The 16610-nt window shown below is 36.8% G+C and overlaps 1 protein-coding gene across 2 annotated transcripts in view; it reads left to right on the top strand.

Moving 5' to 3' along the window:
* Positions 1-8389, top strand: part of ccbe1 (collagen and calcium binding EGF domains 1) — a 35266-nt gene extending 26877 nt beyond the window's left edge. For both annotated transcript variants that reach the window (XM_077543149.1, XM_077543150.1), the window contains 3 exons: positions 1719-1754; positions 3488-3523; positions 4578-8389. In XM_077543149.1, the coding sequence (XP_077399275.1) occupies positions 1719-1754; positions 3488-3523; positions 4578-4841 (336 nt within the window). In that variant the 3' untranslated portion in view covers positions 4842-8389. The remainder of the gene's footprint in view (positions 1-1718; positions 1755-3487; positions 3524-4577) is intronic.
* The last annotated feature ends 8221 nt before the right edge of the window (positions 8390-16610 follow it).

Below are 16610 nucleotides of genomic sequence, written 5' to 3'. Positions count from 1 at the left end.
CTTTTTTCATTTTTACATTTTCCACTTAAATGGATGATCGTGACAGCACAACTGTATGACTCATTTTCAGTGTGAGAACGCATGCAACTATGTGGAGTTGCTTTATGGTTATTAATACAATCATTAAGGTCCGAAAATTTTCAACTAAGCGTTGACCTTTTGAGGTAAGAACAATGAAGGGTTAATCCATCGGCAAGTGTTTTTCTTTGGCTTTCTGTCGTGGTCTGCCCGCGAGCGTCATCCTTTCATGTTGATTAGTGCGACCGGGACGCGGACCAAGAATGTGCAGGATGCGGTTGCGCTTTGCCACGTTGATGAATGACACTATCAGCACCTGCAATCAGACGAGCTAGCGGCGTGAACTGGGCCAAAAGCTCACAAAGCCCCAGAGTGAGCATTGGGAGGTTTTTAATTACGTAGGCTCGTCTGCGAGAAACTCTTAATCCTCATTAGAGGTTTGTCAATGTTGTTTGGAACACTGATGCGACCAGTCCCACGCGCACTTAAGATGGTTAGTTTTAAAAAGTCTTATAAGTTACGAAGGCTTGAGTGTAGTTTTGTGTAATATAATGTAATGTAAATTCTAATTCTCGTTATATTCAATAATAACACGACTACTAACTCCTAACTATTCTTGTAACACTGGATTTTTTCGAGTAAAAAAAGACCCTTTTTCTTAGAATTTTCTTCTTGTACATTCACAATTTTTTTTATAAATATATGGCTTTATTCTAATAAAAGTGACACTTTTATTGTAATACTTTCTACTAACATTAAAACATTTCTTCTAAACAACAACTTTTGTGAAAATGCAGATATCGTGTAAAGTCAGGACTAAAGTTCTTGTAATATCATTGCCTTTGTGGATTAAAAAAAAAAAATCCCCACTAAATTGATAGCTTTGCCTCGTAAAATTAGCACGTTCATTAATGCTACTTAATATTATTAACACTTCCATTTTGTAAGATATCAAATCTTGTACTGCACAGGATTTGAAATTCAATTGTTTCCCAATCAGCAGTGTTTTGAAATAAAATGTTAAAATTCAGTTAAATGAACTCAAAAGAAATTTCACATTATATTTAGATGCTGAAAATACTATAATACAATTTTTAATTTTATTTATTTTTTAATTAAAATATAATTTTATATATTATGTAAAATTGCAACTGCTTTTTTTCATAATACTTTTAAATTAATGTAAAATGGTGGCTGCTTTTTTGTAAGTGTTCCCTCGCTACTTTGCATTCCATTGGGGGGGGGGGTGTTTGAAAATATAAAAAAACAAGACCATGAACATTCAGGCTTGTGCAACCCCCGTTTCCTCATCATGGGTGCGTTTGGGGAATATAATAAAAGCGCACAGCACAGAATACAGGTCACTGTTTTATTTGAATTGCATTCAATTATTTTGTGTATGCAACACTGTTTGAGATCTCAACATAGACCACAAATATCTTCTTTATTCAACTTGAAAAATGAAATGATTACGTTTCCTTTAACTTTGTTACTTAAACTTGAGGTGATCTGAAATCAAATTCAATTCCGTATCATCAACAATAACAAGGATCGTAAGATTAATGGATCATGTCCATCCCTAATTTGAATTTAAGACTTACTGCAAATTCAATTCGGATGCAAACATCAATAGCCATTAACTTAACATATCATCTTTGAAAATGCACATGCTTGATTGAGCTTTTGTCTTTATCCACCAGGGGCCTCCGGGAGCGCCGGGAAAAGACGGACACAAGGTGAGATTACATTTGGAAACGAGTTCAACTGCGATTAATAGAGGCCCGGTGTCGGCTAGTCAGCGATGATTGTTCACAGTCGAAGTTGCTAAATTGGATTTAAGACGTTTGACTGATTGTTCGTGACGTCTGTGATCCACACAAGTGCAAACACGTTTCTTGCTTGATGAAAATCAAACGTGAGCCCCCCTGGGGGTTCACGTTTTGGAGTGTTCAAGTGGCCGTTAACTTTTTCCCGATCGTTGTTAAGAAGACCCTGCGGCCCGCTCGGCACGTCTGGAATATTTCAGGCTTTTTTTTTCAGGAAGGGTTCATCAGGGAACTGGAACGGTTTGCTTTGCTTCACCTCGTCAGGAAGCCAAAAAGGCTTCAGGATGCTTCAAACTTCACATGAAGACGTCTGTTGACGTTTTCTGCTTTTTGTCTCGTTTTGGATTTTTCTCCGACATATGAAGTTTGCATTAAACTCCTACTTAGCGCCTTTTTTTTTTGTAAGAATTTGTAACAATGTGTCTTATTTCTCTGTATGACTTTTCCCAATGTGACAATTACAATATTATTCTTGTAATTGTTTCAATTTACTCTCATTAACTTTTTCTCATAATGCTAGCGCAATTCTCATAAAATTGTCAGATTTTATTCTATTTCACTTTAGATTCCATGACACACACTGGGATTGAACTACTACAACTTTTCACATAACACTACAATTTTTACGCTTGATTTTATTCTCATCTTTTTTCTCTTAATACTACGACTATTATATTTTTAAAAAAAAAACCTCATATTTTTGTGTGTAAAAAAAATAAAATAAAAATCATACATTTATTTTGATATTCTCATAAAATGTACTTCTTCTTCCTCCATTTTGCTTTTATGATTTTTTTCCCCCCAAAATAGAATAGTCATCTCATGGGAATTTTGCATGTTAACCGTTTTATTTAATTCCAGATCTCAACATGGACCAAAATGTGCGTTTCTTAATAGTCGCCCCTTTCCGATATTTCTTCATGCATAGAACACAGGCCACAGGTTTACGATGAGTCATCTTTTTTTGCTATCTTCAGTTCGAACTCGTCAGACCAGACGTAGTGGTCTTCGACGATGAGCCAAACACAAGTCGCAGTTTTATCTGGATCGCGTTAAAATTTTGCAAGTGCAAGAACACGTCATCTTGAAATGAGCCAAAAACGCTATCTTTTTATTCATGATTGTCCCATTCTGATTCTGTTTTTGTTTAAATGTGGCATGCATGTAACAGCACTTGGGATCGCAACATGTGCCAAAAACGATTTAAACTCTTTATTGAGTTTTGATCAAGTCTTTTGGAATGGTGCCACTTAGTTTAATACCGATTTGCTGGTCTTAGCGGCTCGCTGGTGTGGTCCAATTCAGGTGCCTTAGCTAGACGCAGAATCCTTCAATTTTCCCGCAACGGGGATGTTTGTGTGGATAGAGCGGAGAGTGATGCTAATCTGTCTCTCCGAGTAACAAATCCAAACCATCTGCCAAAACACTCACAGCCCCAACGTGACCCCCTCCCCATGCGAGCCCGCCGAACCACCTCAGCGCTCGGGCGAACGAGCGCTACCGTAGATCAACAGTCATTCCTCACAGTTGCGCTTCACTCGTTAAAGAAAAAAAAAAGAAAAGAATACAATATTATGAATTCCTCTGGTGCTCCCCTTTACTCAAATTCATCTGAACTAAATATTTGTTTCTTTACCCTCCAGGGGGAGCGAGGAGCACCCGGGCCTGCTGGACCTCCAGTAAGACAATCGCCACCTACATCAACGTCACACGCTTGTGAAATCTGTCGCAAAAATCCGGCGCTGTTATTTTAACAAATAAACAGCATTATTGCATGCTACTCTATTTCTAAAATGTTATACTGGTCAAATTTGCCTCTCTTAAAAAATGCAATTTTGTCATGATACAATTACAATTACTGAAACGTAAAAATGAAAAATATATATTCATGTAAAATTTGAATTTTAAAATATCTATATTTTTATTCTCATAAAATAAAAAAAAGTCATTCTCATAAAATAAATATTTTGTTTTCATAAAATTGACAAATGACTCTTGTAAAATGAAAATGTTATTTTTATTTTACAGTAAAATTTTGTTGTTGCTTTTTTACTATTGTAAAATTTGAAATATATTTGTGTAGAAATTATTGTATTCTTGTAAAGTTCAAAACTTTCAGGTAAAAATGAAAACAATACAATTCTCATGCAATTACAATTATATCGCAATATGCAATATATTGTCATTTTTGTAAAGTTCAAATGTTATTCCAATTTTACTCTCAGAAAATTATATATTTTTTCCTAGTAAAATAACAATTTGTTCTCAAAAATTAGATATTTTTTTTTAAAGCAAATATTATTTCTTTATAAATTACCATTATTTTAAAATTACAGTTCTGAAAACAAATTAAATGTATTCTGTAAAGTTACAAATCTTTTTGAAAAAAGAAAAGAAAAATGCATTCTTATGGAAATATGTTGATTTATTATTAAATGCAATTTAATTGAAAAAAATTCTGAAAAGGCTGAAATTCTATTCTCATAAAATTGCAATTTTATGTATAGAAATGTGCTATTTTATTCACGCAAAATTCCAATGTTATTCCCACAAGCTCTTTTGCAATAAACACTATCTCCTAAATTGGCGATTTTTTTTTTTAAGATTAAAAAAAAAAAAACATTTCATAACCATGACCTTAATGAGGATGAGCACTGTAGAAAATAGATGGATGGATATTCTAATCACTTTTTAATCATTATGAGTTACTTTGTTGTCATTGTCAACTTGTAGGGCCCTCCAGGCTCCTTCGACTTCCTGCTGCTGCTCATGGCCGACATCCGCAACGACATCGCCGACCTGCAGATCAAAGTGTACGGCCGAGCACCCCTCTACCCGGGGGAGGAGCTCCCCGTGACGCCCGGCGCGTGGCGAGACAGCCAAGACGCGGGCTCGGGCGAGGACTTCCGAGAGACGTTTCCGCCACCGCCGCCGCACTCCAAGAGGACCCGCAAGAGGAAGCCGCCGCGGGGCCGAACAGACAGCAATGGAATCTAAAGAGTCAATGTGAGGTGTAAATATCTTATTATTATTTAACTATTTTTTATTAATAGAATGTATCGTATGCCTTTTGGATCACAGATGTTTATTTTTATATGATATATGCAAGATGATGGTTATTTTTGAACATTTTTCAAGTCCTTTCGAGCACATTAAAATGAAAGAAATTTACTAGAAATCATCTCGTTATGATTATTATTAGCAATGACATTCAATACTTTATTTATTATTATTGTATTATAGTATTGTTTGTTAAAGTAACTCTAGATAAATGACAATTTTCTGGAGTCTTTGTTATGTGAAATGAACATCTCTCGGGGCAAGAAATAAATTATGTGAATAAGGTTAATAATTTTCTTACTGGTACCACAAGATAGCGCCAAAGCACTGCTTTTTATGTTAGACAGCGCTTTAGCCTGAGCCGATAAACAGCGGATTTGTTTTTCAGCGAAAAACAGAGGTTCCAAAAAAAGATTTAATAGCTGAGTCTGTATGTGACTCAGTATTTTTTTTTTTCTTGGAAGTTTTTAACTTTTTCACATAAAATTAATAATTGTCCTAAAATAATTGGTCCTTGTCCTGAAACTAAGATGTAACATTACATTGGTATTCTGTTCAAGTTGCTTTTGTTTTTTGTTTTGATGTCTTTTTCAACATTCTATCTTGCCTCTTTTTCTCGCAAAACGTAATATTTGTTTTTATAGCAATTTTTAAAAGTAGAATTGAAAAAAAACTCATACAACTGCTATTGTAACATTCGAACGGTATTCTGTTAAAGTTGTTTTTTCTGTTTTTTATGCTTCGCCATTCTCAACATTACTACTTTCTTTGCAAAAATACAAAATTTTCTCATACCTTCAGCTTTGTTCAAAAGTACATTTTTATCACTTAAAGTGTCCATTTATTTTGTCTACATTTAGGATGTCTTTCAAAAATTATTACGTATTCTGTTAAGTTTTTTTAAAATAATTTTTTTAGGCTATGCCAATGTTACAACTTTCTAAAACCGAGGACTGAATTCTTTTTTCCTCATGAATACTCAGTTTTTAGAAACAGTACCGTTTTAACAAAAGTTTTATTTTACTTTGTCACACAATTGTGACTAATGCCTTTTAAGGTACAACTACTCTTGCCACTACTACTTATCTTGTCAGACCACTATTCTAGTTACATTACACTTTTTTCCACATTTATTGCAATCTCAATAATTCTTTTTCTCATCATGCTGTGACAATTCTTGCAAATTATGCCTTATTTATCTAAATACAATCTTACTTTCATAAGTTTTTTCTCATACCTTAGCTTCTTTTTTCCCCTGTAAAAAGGCACCTTTTGTAAAATTTTGATTTTACCATCCTAAATGTATGATTACGTGCTAAACAATTCTTACAACATTTTCCACATAGAAATATAATTATATTCTCGTGAATGTTTCCCAAATGAACACTTTTCTAGCCTTGTGCTTTTTTTTTTTTACATTAAAAGACAAGTTTTCTCATAACATTTTATAACTGAAAAAAAAAAAGATATTTCTCATAACATTCAGACATTTTTCTCATAATACATCAATTTGTCATAAAATGGCAATTTTACTTTCAAAATGATTGTATTAGAACAAAACTTTTTTTGAACTGTGAGTCGCCTCTTTTATTATTTGTACTTTATTTTGACCATGTGCGAGTAATTGGTCAAACAATTACATTAAATGAAGTCAAGATATTCATCTTATAGATTGATGCCACGTGTAAGATGAGTCCACTGTGATGCTTTGTTGCCGTAGTAACAACATAACAACTGGCGGATGATCAAGTAAATGTTGTTTTTTTTAAGGATTGTGGACATACTTCTCAGTGCTGCAGTAAATCTCCGCTTAACACCACTGATGTAACTTCACACGTGTGAATCGTTTATGCACTTTAGACTCTTCGTAGCGCAAATGATAACAACATGACTAATATCATATACACTCAAACAGGCAAACACACTTAAGCCTGATCGTGTGACACGTAACACCACAAGTATTGCTAACTATTGTTTGCTTTTGCTTCCTTCGTGTCATTTTTTTTCTTTACTCTCGCTAAAATCTCTTTTGGAATTTTTGTTTCTATTATATTTTTCTGAGAAAAATAGAATTCTACTTTTAAAGAAAAAACGTTTGTTTTCACACTGGACTCTTTGGTAAACACTATTTTTTTAAAAACGTTATAAAACAAACTTTTGTCAAAGTGAAGTTTTACTCTATCAATTGCAGTGCTTCTCATTTATCATTCGTTACGCCCCTGCAGGGAGATTTTTTATTTTTTTTGCTTATGGTTTTCGCTGTTGTAGGATTAATTCCACTAGAGGGAGACAAAGTCAAAGTGTGAGTCACTTGCCCCATCAGGAGCAAGCACAAATGATGATAGTGAATACAGATTTAGGGGTGTACTTTATACAATAATATCGATCTACATTCGGCTCTTTCATCTGTCTGCTGTGGCTCTCTGTGACTTTGGAAAATAAATGTTTCATTTAACACTGTGGACTATTTTATCTGAAAGTAAGCTTCAACCAAATGTTCAAAATGTTGTTGTTACATGCAAACTAATCAGATGTTTTTTCAATGTTTTGTTCAAAATGTTTTAAAAATATATATATATTATTTTTTTGGGTGGGCCCAACTCCCTTTTTTGGCAGAAAACACGTATTGGAGATTTAAGTTTTTTTATTTTTATTTTTTTATACATTTATAAAGATACTGTATAAACTGTTCTGTAAATTGCAATGATGATGACATTGGAACAAGCTGAAAGTCACAATAGCAATTTTAGTGTTGCACCTTTGGGTGACATCATGAGCTGGAGTCTCTCTTGAGACTGTCCTCATTCTCCATTTTTGTGTTTGTTGCACTAGTAATTATGTTGGGGCACGAGTAAGTGAAGGTAGGGCAGAAGTATTTGTTTAGTGTAATTTCCTATTCAAATATGATGACATCCACTTTATATATTTACTGTTCGGTGTCCAAAGTTGAAGGGGTTGTGCTGGGCCTCTTTTGGACTTCCAGCTGTGTTGTGAGCCAGCTACTTTTCTTAAGTCATAAAAGTGTGTTGTTGTTTGAACTTTTTGTTGTTGACCTCTCTTACTTTTGGATGAAGAAAAAAAATCAAGTTTTAATCTTAGGAGCTAAATGTCATTATTGTTTTCTTGAAAAACAACCAGGAAAGTGTAAAGTGCCCCCTTGGTGTCGTTCATCACTTGTGCTGCTGTGTGTTTCCAAAATGGAGACTTTTGAAAATAATGGAAATAATCTATGCCAGGGTCAAACTGTTGCCACCATAAACCTTTTATTAACTGCACTGTGATTTTTAAGTAACATTTTTATATTTTTTTCTGTCCTAAAAATAAGTTAACTGTGCTATCACACGACTTGATTCTCACAACATTATGACTTTTTATCCCTCATGTCATTAAGGAATCAGATTTTATTCAAATTCTGCATTATTTTAACGACAAAACTTGTTTCCTTTTTTTTTTAACATAACATTTTGTGTTTGTAACATTAAAACATTTTCTTTCGGAATATAATGGCTTATTATTTTCACATTACATTGTACATACATTACATACATTATAATGTAAGTGTAAGAATACAACTTTTTTCTTAAAATATCGCCATACCATTTCAGGACTGAAGACCTATTGTCTAAGTGAGCTGAGGCGCTTCATTTAGGCACAATTAGAGATTTCACACCATCTTGTAACATCCAAGAACCTGTGTTGAAGTGAGTAGAGGATATTCATTCAGGAATTACGTCAAATTCAGTTGTAGAGCTTCAATGAGACAAATGTAGAGCTTTGCCGCCATCTTATGGTGATTTTCACAATACATAATAGCGGGGTTCACTGTTTGAGCGCCATTACCAGATTAGAAATATTTATGTTTTGTAACTATTACAAAGAAGGCAGCCAGGAATCATCTTAAAACTGGAAGGTTGCCTATTTTTTTTATTAAAAGTCCATAATTTGTTGCCCTCTCACATTAACAATGTTATGGCACCGCGTCCATTCCCTTAATACACCAGTGTAAAATTATGACCGATTTGCACTTTATGTGTTTTTCCAACAGCATATTTCTACTTTACAGCACATGACTGCTTTCATTTAGACAATGTAAAGTTCGTCCTTCGAGATGACATCCAACCTTGTTTCAGTCTTTAAATTTACTGTTGCTTTGGCAACTCAATGGGGTAGATGCCACGGACTTCCGACTTCCGGGTTTTACACATCAGCGCCGTTTTCGGCCACTGCTGGCCGCGTTCCAACACTCGCACCCCCACCCCTGCGCTCCTGCTCATCGGCGGGAGGGTGTCTCGGCTATTTCATATCACACTCTCACCCTCGCACACGTCGACGGGAACGCACAATCGAGGGGCACAAAGGCGGAAACGCAAGTACTGGGACGCGGCGCACAGTCGCAAACCGGAAACAGAAACAAAGTTGCTGGGTGAAAACCCGGAAGTCGGAAGTCCCGCCTCCTCCGTAGCATGTAGTCCATTAAATACACCATGCATGCTTTTGACATGTGCCATGACGTCATTATATTGTACCCCGGATGCCCCTAAATGTATGGACAGTCGCAGTACCCCTCTGAAACCACTAGAGAGCAGTCCTCACTCACAACAAAGTCCGTACAGCATCACACATAGCGATTTCAAGCATTTCCTGGGGTCCGTGAGACACACAGGCGTCCGCATTTCGTTAATGGGGGTCCAAAAATATTTTGCAGTAAATTATAATGTTGTTTTTAAAAATGTGCATAACTACAATTGGGGACTGACATGCCACAAAAATGCATAACTGCAACTGGGGGGCTGACATGCCACAAAATAAATAAATACATAAATAAAAAATACATTACTTTAGCATTGGACCACTTAGCTGCTCTAATAAAATCTGGTATGTATGCTCCCTCTAGTGTTACTCGGGAAATCACTGAAATAATTGTTATGGCATGCTTACTTTTTTTGTTATTCCAATACAGCAAATGTGTTGAGTACAATTCAGTTGTTTAACTCCATTACAATACAGATTTAAGATTGAAGAAATGTTTATTTTAAATAAAAAATTATTATGAGCATTTTTTATTTAAAATGTTCAATATATTTTAATTGAGTCATTATTTCGGTGCAGTTTGTATTATTATTAGTTCTTATATTTAGGCACAATGTTAAAGTTTAAACTATTACAGTGATTTACAATGATATTAATTATGCTTTTTAGGAATAAGCCCTCTCTTCCATTTTTGATGAACACTTACCAAGGACATACTGGGTGCCAAATTCAGAGAATTCGAAATGGTTGGCCCCCAATTTTTTTTGTTCCTTCTGCCATGCTACGAGGCCAATCACAGATTTTTTTTTTTGAATAATAATAATAATTATTATTATTATTATTAAACCGCTGAGAGGTCCCAAAAAGCTTCATTAGGCTGGACGTATGTCGGAACCTGGTCAAGGCAAGCTCAGTGCTGCTTAAGCCGCACCAACTAGCTATCAACAAGCTCCTCCTGACTACTGCTGCGGCTAAACACAAGACTTACTTGCATTTATATTTTAGGGTAGCCTGCATGTGATTTTCTTGTAAAACTTGGAAAGACAACTTTCCCTCACAATACAAACAATTTTAATGTCACGACATTATTATTTTCTTCTCATATAAATGCAACTTAAAATTCTTTCCTGTAAGACTTAATTCTCGTAATATTTTTACGACTTGTGCCTTGTCCTATAGCAGCGGATTTCGCAACAAAAAAAATTGCAGACGCATCTCCCCAGACTCTTCCCTCACTAATATGATTTATAGCAGTGGTCCCCAACCACCGGGCCGTGGCCCGGTACCGGGCCGTGGGTCATTTGGTACCGGGCCGTGAGTCATTTGGTACCGAAAGAAAAAAAATTGCATTATTTTTTTTTTTCGAAAATGATGTTTTATTTTGAAAAGTGGCCGGATTCTGTCTGTTACATCCGTCTCACTTGACAACTCTGTTGTTGGTGCGACCTTACGGACACCGTTAATAAAGTTGCACATGATTACACAGTAGATTTACGTTCATTATTATTATAGAGAAAATACCACAGTTTTTTTCTTGTCATTTTATTTTGTCTTTATCAGCTAAACCTTTAGATTGGGCCGTGAAAATATTGGCAGCCTTTAAACCGGTCCGTGGTACAGAAAAGGTTGGGGACCACTGATTTATAGGGCCATTCTCCCGTCACGTGTGTGACATTCTCACAACAATTCCGTTGTTCTTCCAGGCTTCAAGCTTAGGTAATTGAGACCTTGGGATATTCATTGTGTCTTAGGTTAGTTCTGTCAGCATCTATAAGTAGTGCATATAGAGACAAATGTGCTGCATCACATGTGACATGACGTGCTTGTGAGTGTTAGTTTCATTAGGTTTGATGTGGTTATACAACTTGGCCTGCTCTCGTTTGTCAGCTGCCATTATGGCGACAATGGCATCAACGTAATGATCAACACTATCCGCCTTTTCCAAGTCCTCTTTATTTGTGTAAACAAGCGACAAAACGTGACATCACAGTTTGCGCGCCGTGCCTTTGTGTGCGTAATGAGCCCATTTTCCGAGCATGCGTTTGATTAAAATGGCGCCCCCCTCCTAACAAGCTTATCTTGTTAGAGGAAAGTTGGCACTTCATTTCCTTCTGCGAAAATCTCTTGTGGAAGTAATTAATCGAGGGTAAGCCTTAAAAGATTCCAAATATTTACTGAAGTGGACCCTTGTATCCTAATTATATCTCCCCCCCACCACCAACTCCCCTCGTTATGTACCCCCCCCCCCTTCAAAAGATGCACCCCCTGAATGGGAGAAAATTAGTGCTACCCAATTCATTAATGAATACGGTTAGCGTGGGCGGCAAATTAAGCGCCCCAAAAATCCTCCATTCAGGGAAGATTATGATGTAAAAAGAAAAATACATTGTTGCCGCTCGAAGACAGTGCAAATGCGCTTCTAATGAGGTGAAAGGCACCCCCTTAACATCCATCCACCCCCCCTCCTTGTTGAAGGAAGTATTGAAAGAGTGGACAATAATAAGAGATTGCAAACAGGTAAAAGAGGATTGAATGGCTCTCTTTCTGGGACTCCTGGGGGGCCCCGGGACCTTGCCAGCACAACAACACTTGGCCCCGGAGAGAAGCCCCCACCCGCACCACCCACCCTGTGTTGTGAATGGCCACGTTTTGTAACACTGGACCGACATACACACACACACACACACTCTCTCTCATTGAGTTATCTTTACTCTGGCTTTGTCTCCTCTAATTGGAGCTGATGAGGCCCCTAATTGGTTGCTTTTTCACAAGGCCCGCCCACTTCAGGCCATTCGAGCAGGAGCGGAGTTAATGAGAGGCATGCAGAGTAAAAAAGAAATCTGTTTGGGCAAATGGAAGAAAGGGAAAGTTGAGGGTATCTCTTTTGAAAAGACCAGGCGGGGCGCCGCCCCCCCCCCCCCCACCACATTTGTGCGCATAAAAGGGAGGGAGGGGGGGGAGTGTATGCTATTGTCGCCATTGCTTAAATAATGAGCGAGAACGTCGCTTCTGAAATGAATGTGCCAAAGTCCGATGAGTGGTCTAACCCACTCCAGGCCGGGCCACACTGGACCTCATTGGAGCGAAGCCCCCTCAAAGGTGGGACCCTTGACCATTGTGAAGAGTGAGCATGTGCAACACTCAGGGCCCAATATTTTTTTGTGTGTTTTCCTCTATAGAAACACCATAGAAAAATATAATTTTCTGATCATAGAGCACCACAATGAACTGTACTTCGCCTGACATTCCAATACACAAAAAGCTACCTCGAGCTTAAAGGAAGGTGACAGCAGTGAGAATCGGCGAGTATCTCAACCATGCCATATGTCTAGGGCAGGGGTCAGAGCCATTTTAGGCCAAATAAATATCCCAAAATTTGTCTGGAGACGCAAAATATTGAAACATTGTTATGATTGAAACAGTTTGTTAGTGTTAGTCTAATGTACTGAGGGGCCAAAACGTAAACAATAACAGAAAAATATGTAGCATCCAATACTTTGCGATTCATTTTCTTCTACCTTAAGTCTTCCTTTTTTTTTGTTTATTTGTTTTGTAATTTACTTTACTTTTCATACATTTTTAGACTTTTCTGCCTTGCCTGGCAATGTTATGGAAATATTATGGTAATTTTCTGCCTCTCTTCCCTTTTGGACATTTTATGGTTATTTTTTGACATTCATTCTGCATTTTTTTTTGCTATCAGTTTTTTGACATTTTTGGCAATTTTATGGTAATTTTCAGGATTTGGTGGTTTCTTTTTAAACATTCTCTTATATGCCTTTTTTTTGCTATCAGCTTTCTGACATTTTGGGCAATTTCATGAGCATTTTATGTTAATTTTCTGTTTTCCTCTTCCTTTTTGGAAATTTGTAGGTACTTTTTAAAAACTTTTTATCTACCTTTTTTTGGGTAAAATTTGGACCCAGAAATTTTTCAATATTGAATTATTAATTTTTTATTTGATCATTAAGTATTAACTAATTATTCATTTACAGAATATTTTGTCTTATATATATATATATCCCCCAAATTTCTGTGACCCACAGGAGAGGGTCTACAGAGCCAAACATGGCTCCAGAGCCCCAGGTTGCAGACCCAAAGAGTGATGTCGATAGTATCATGATACAAGCAACTATGCGATAATCATTAAAATGATCAATAGATTGTTGTACTTTTACTTACAACTGACCTGATTTATTAGTTTTGAGTTTTGTCAGGCTTCCTGTTCTTAATCCCTCTGATGTTTATTGTTTGTTTTTTTTATTATAGGGGATGTGCTCCAAAAATCGATACGGGGATATAGTGTTGCGGGTCTCGTTACGATACACGTATCGATATGGAGGCATCAGAAAGAAAATGAAAGCTGCTCCTTGCTGTGCGGTGCTCATACATTTCGACCACCTGTATATATTACTTGACATACATTTTTTATGAAAACAGTTGTATACCCAAATGATACAATGAGATACGTACAATATTACCTTTAAGGCTATGTATCGGGATACACGTGAGATGTTGAGGACAACAGCATATAATTGACTGGCCAAATATTTGCGCTGGCTACCGGGATGAGCTTTTCACAGGCAGCGCTCAGCCATTAACGTCCAGCAGGTTGTCATTGTGCGCGGCTAAATTGATCCATTAGCATGGCTTTTGTCATCTTAAATCCCATCTTTGCCCTCAAAAGAGTGCAGCTTTAACTCCCTAATGAGGGCTTTGCCCACAAAGGCACAGTGGGCTCGTATTTATTTTATTCTCTATATCCACTGAGCGTTTAAACTGCGCTTGCAAGAGTTGACAGGTTATGACATTCTGTTAAAAAAACAAAAACAAAAAAAAAACATTCTGCCTCTTCAAAATGTGTTGTGTAGTTCACAGTGGTGTACAAAAAAAAATCATGTTCATATTTATTCTACTTATTTTGAACCAAAAATGACATGACATCATAACAAATTATACATTTAAATTATATGATATATATGATATTTATTATATTTATTTATATATATATAACGTTCCCAAAAATCCAAATAATATGCAAATAAAATATTTTCAAATTATGCTTTTATTTAAAAATATTTTTTAATAATTTGAATTTACTTGAAATTATCAAAACACTGTATAAACTATTTTATTTGGTAATTAATCATTTTGAATTTTGTGTTTTTATTTTAGATATTAAACAATATTCGAGCAAATACTGTATATATTTATAATACAAATCAGGAGATAATTGGACAATGACAATGTTTGTATAATTATAATAATCAGATATTGTATTTGTGTGTATCATTACATAACTATCAATGTGGGAGGGGCAATTAGGAACCAATTGATGAATTGTTATACACCGGCACAATTGTTGTGTTCCACTAGAGAAGGCTAAGGGGCAAGAGCTTTTGTTTCATGATTAAAAAACAAAACATTTGCCATGCATGTTGATGGATTTTGTGGATAAACGAAATCTCTGCGTTTAACGTGAAATGACACCGGCACAGCACATGAAACCTTATCAGTCTAAAGCCTTACAGATCACTTCTTGCCATTTGCTGATCATGCGACAGAAGAGTCAAAATCCCCAGATTAGCGTCGCCACAATAGCCATGTTTTGTTGCGGGGGACGACAAGAGCAGGCTTACACCGAGGGGAGGACTTGCTGTGGCCCTCTCAGTCCGCGGGGGCGGAACCGGTGAAAGTCACCAGAAAGTGAATGCTGTCTCACCTTGGACCCCCCGCTGAGGCTTTCACAACCCACGGCCGACCCAAAACATACGGCAAGGATTTTGACACCAACGTCTGTTTACGTAATGATGCTAGATTTTGTTTCATCAAGATCATCATCTTTTGGGTTTTTGGGGGAATTCTGGATTTGGGGGATTTGGTGACCCTGCTTGACAACATGGTGTCCATAAAACACGTGACATGGATTTAACCAATGACAGAGCAGCACAGTGAGACCTGTGACCTTATAGCAGGGGTCGGCAATTTAATGGCGGTTTGCCAGGCCCCTTGTTGATTTCCACCGATCCAAACCACTGGCTGTTCGGACCAATCACAGACCGACATTGTGTTTGGGGGCGTGATATGCAGCTCAGCTGTGACGAAACCAGGAAGCTAGCGCCAACGCCGGGGCTCGTAGTATTGTAAATAATGTCCCGCATTTCCAGAACAAATCAAAGCGGAGCAGTTGCAGAAGGCCGAATAAGAGAAGTGCGCATCTCGGCAGAGTGGTGCATTATGGGTAGGCGGGCTGGTAGCCTGCTACCAACTTGTCATTGAAAACAAATGGAGTCTAAAGGGGGGAAGCGCTGATTTGAACCATTTCAACCGTTGGAAAGTTTTTTTATTATTATTTATTTATTTATTTATTTATTTATTTATTTTCCTGGAGAGCTCAGTATTGTTCATTCGGTAATTTTACCGATTTGACATGTCATCATCATTGCTCTCTCTTTTTTATTTATTTTTTTATTTAAAATTTAAATTTAATTCAACCGTTGGAAAGTTGATGTTTTTTTCATTGAATGTATTTTAAACATGAAACTGACTACTCTCTGCCGGGACACGACATTTAAGTCTTATTATTTGACTGAATATGTGCATTTTACCGGGATTTGGACCAAGGACACAAAACCGGGACGCGATCAAGAGTAGGAGCTTTCTTCACTGAAGGGGTCAATTAGGGTCACTCCATTAGTTTGGTTACACGTACGTCCGCTAGCAAGCTTTGTGACGCTTCCGTCTGTTCCCTCGCTTTCAGGATATTGACCAAATAAATGCGTTTAAAATAATCCATTTTAACCTCTTATACATCCGTTTGGATCTTTCTTTTTCTGTCTGGAAATTGGGAAGCGTGAACGGAGGTTTACAAGCGTACACTTGCGTCTTCTCGAGCATTGCAATGGTGGGGTTTTTTTTTGCCGATAAACTCCCATTAGGAAAGTTAAGAATGGCACCAAGTGCGCCTGTCGTTTTGTCACTTAAGGCTGAAAGTCGTTTAAACGATGCCTGCAAGCTTTAAGGTGTGCAGTTCCGCAAACACTTTCAGCACTCCGTTCGGCGCCGTTCAAATGGACAGCTTTGTTTGGTAGCAAGTACAAAAAAAAAAAAACTTTTTTAGCACACATGCGCAAACGTTATTTGTTTTATATATATATATATATATATAATGAGTTT

The sequence above is a fragment of the Vanacampus margaritifer genome, chromosome 14 (genome assembly GCF_051991255.1).
Source record: "Vanacampus margaritifer isolate UIUO_Vmar chromosome 14, RoL_Vmar_1.0, whole genome shotgun sequence".
Classification (NCBI taxonomy): domain Eukaryota; kingdom Metazoa; phylum Chordata; class Actinopteri; order Syngnathiformes; family Syngnathidae; genus Vanacampus; species Vanacampus margaritifer.
This window is presented reverse-complemented; position numbering and strand designations above follow the sequence as displayed.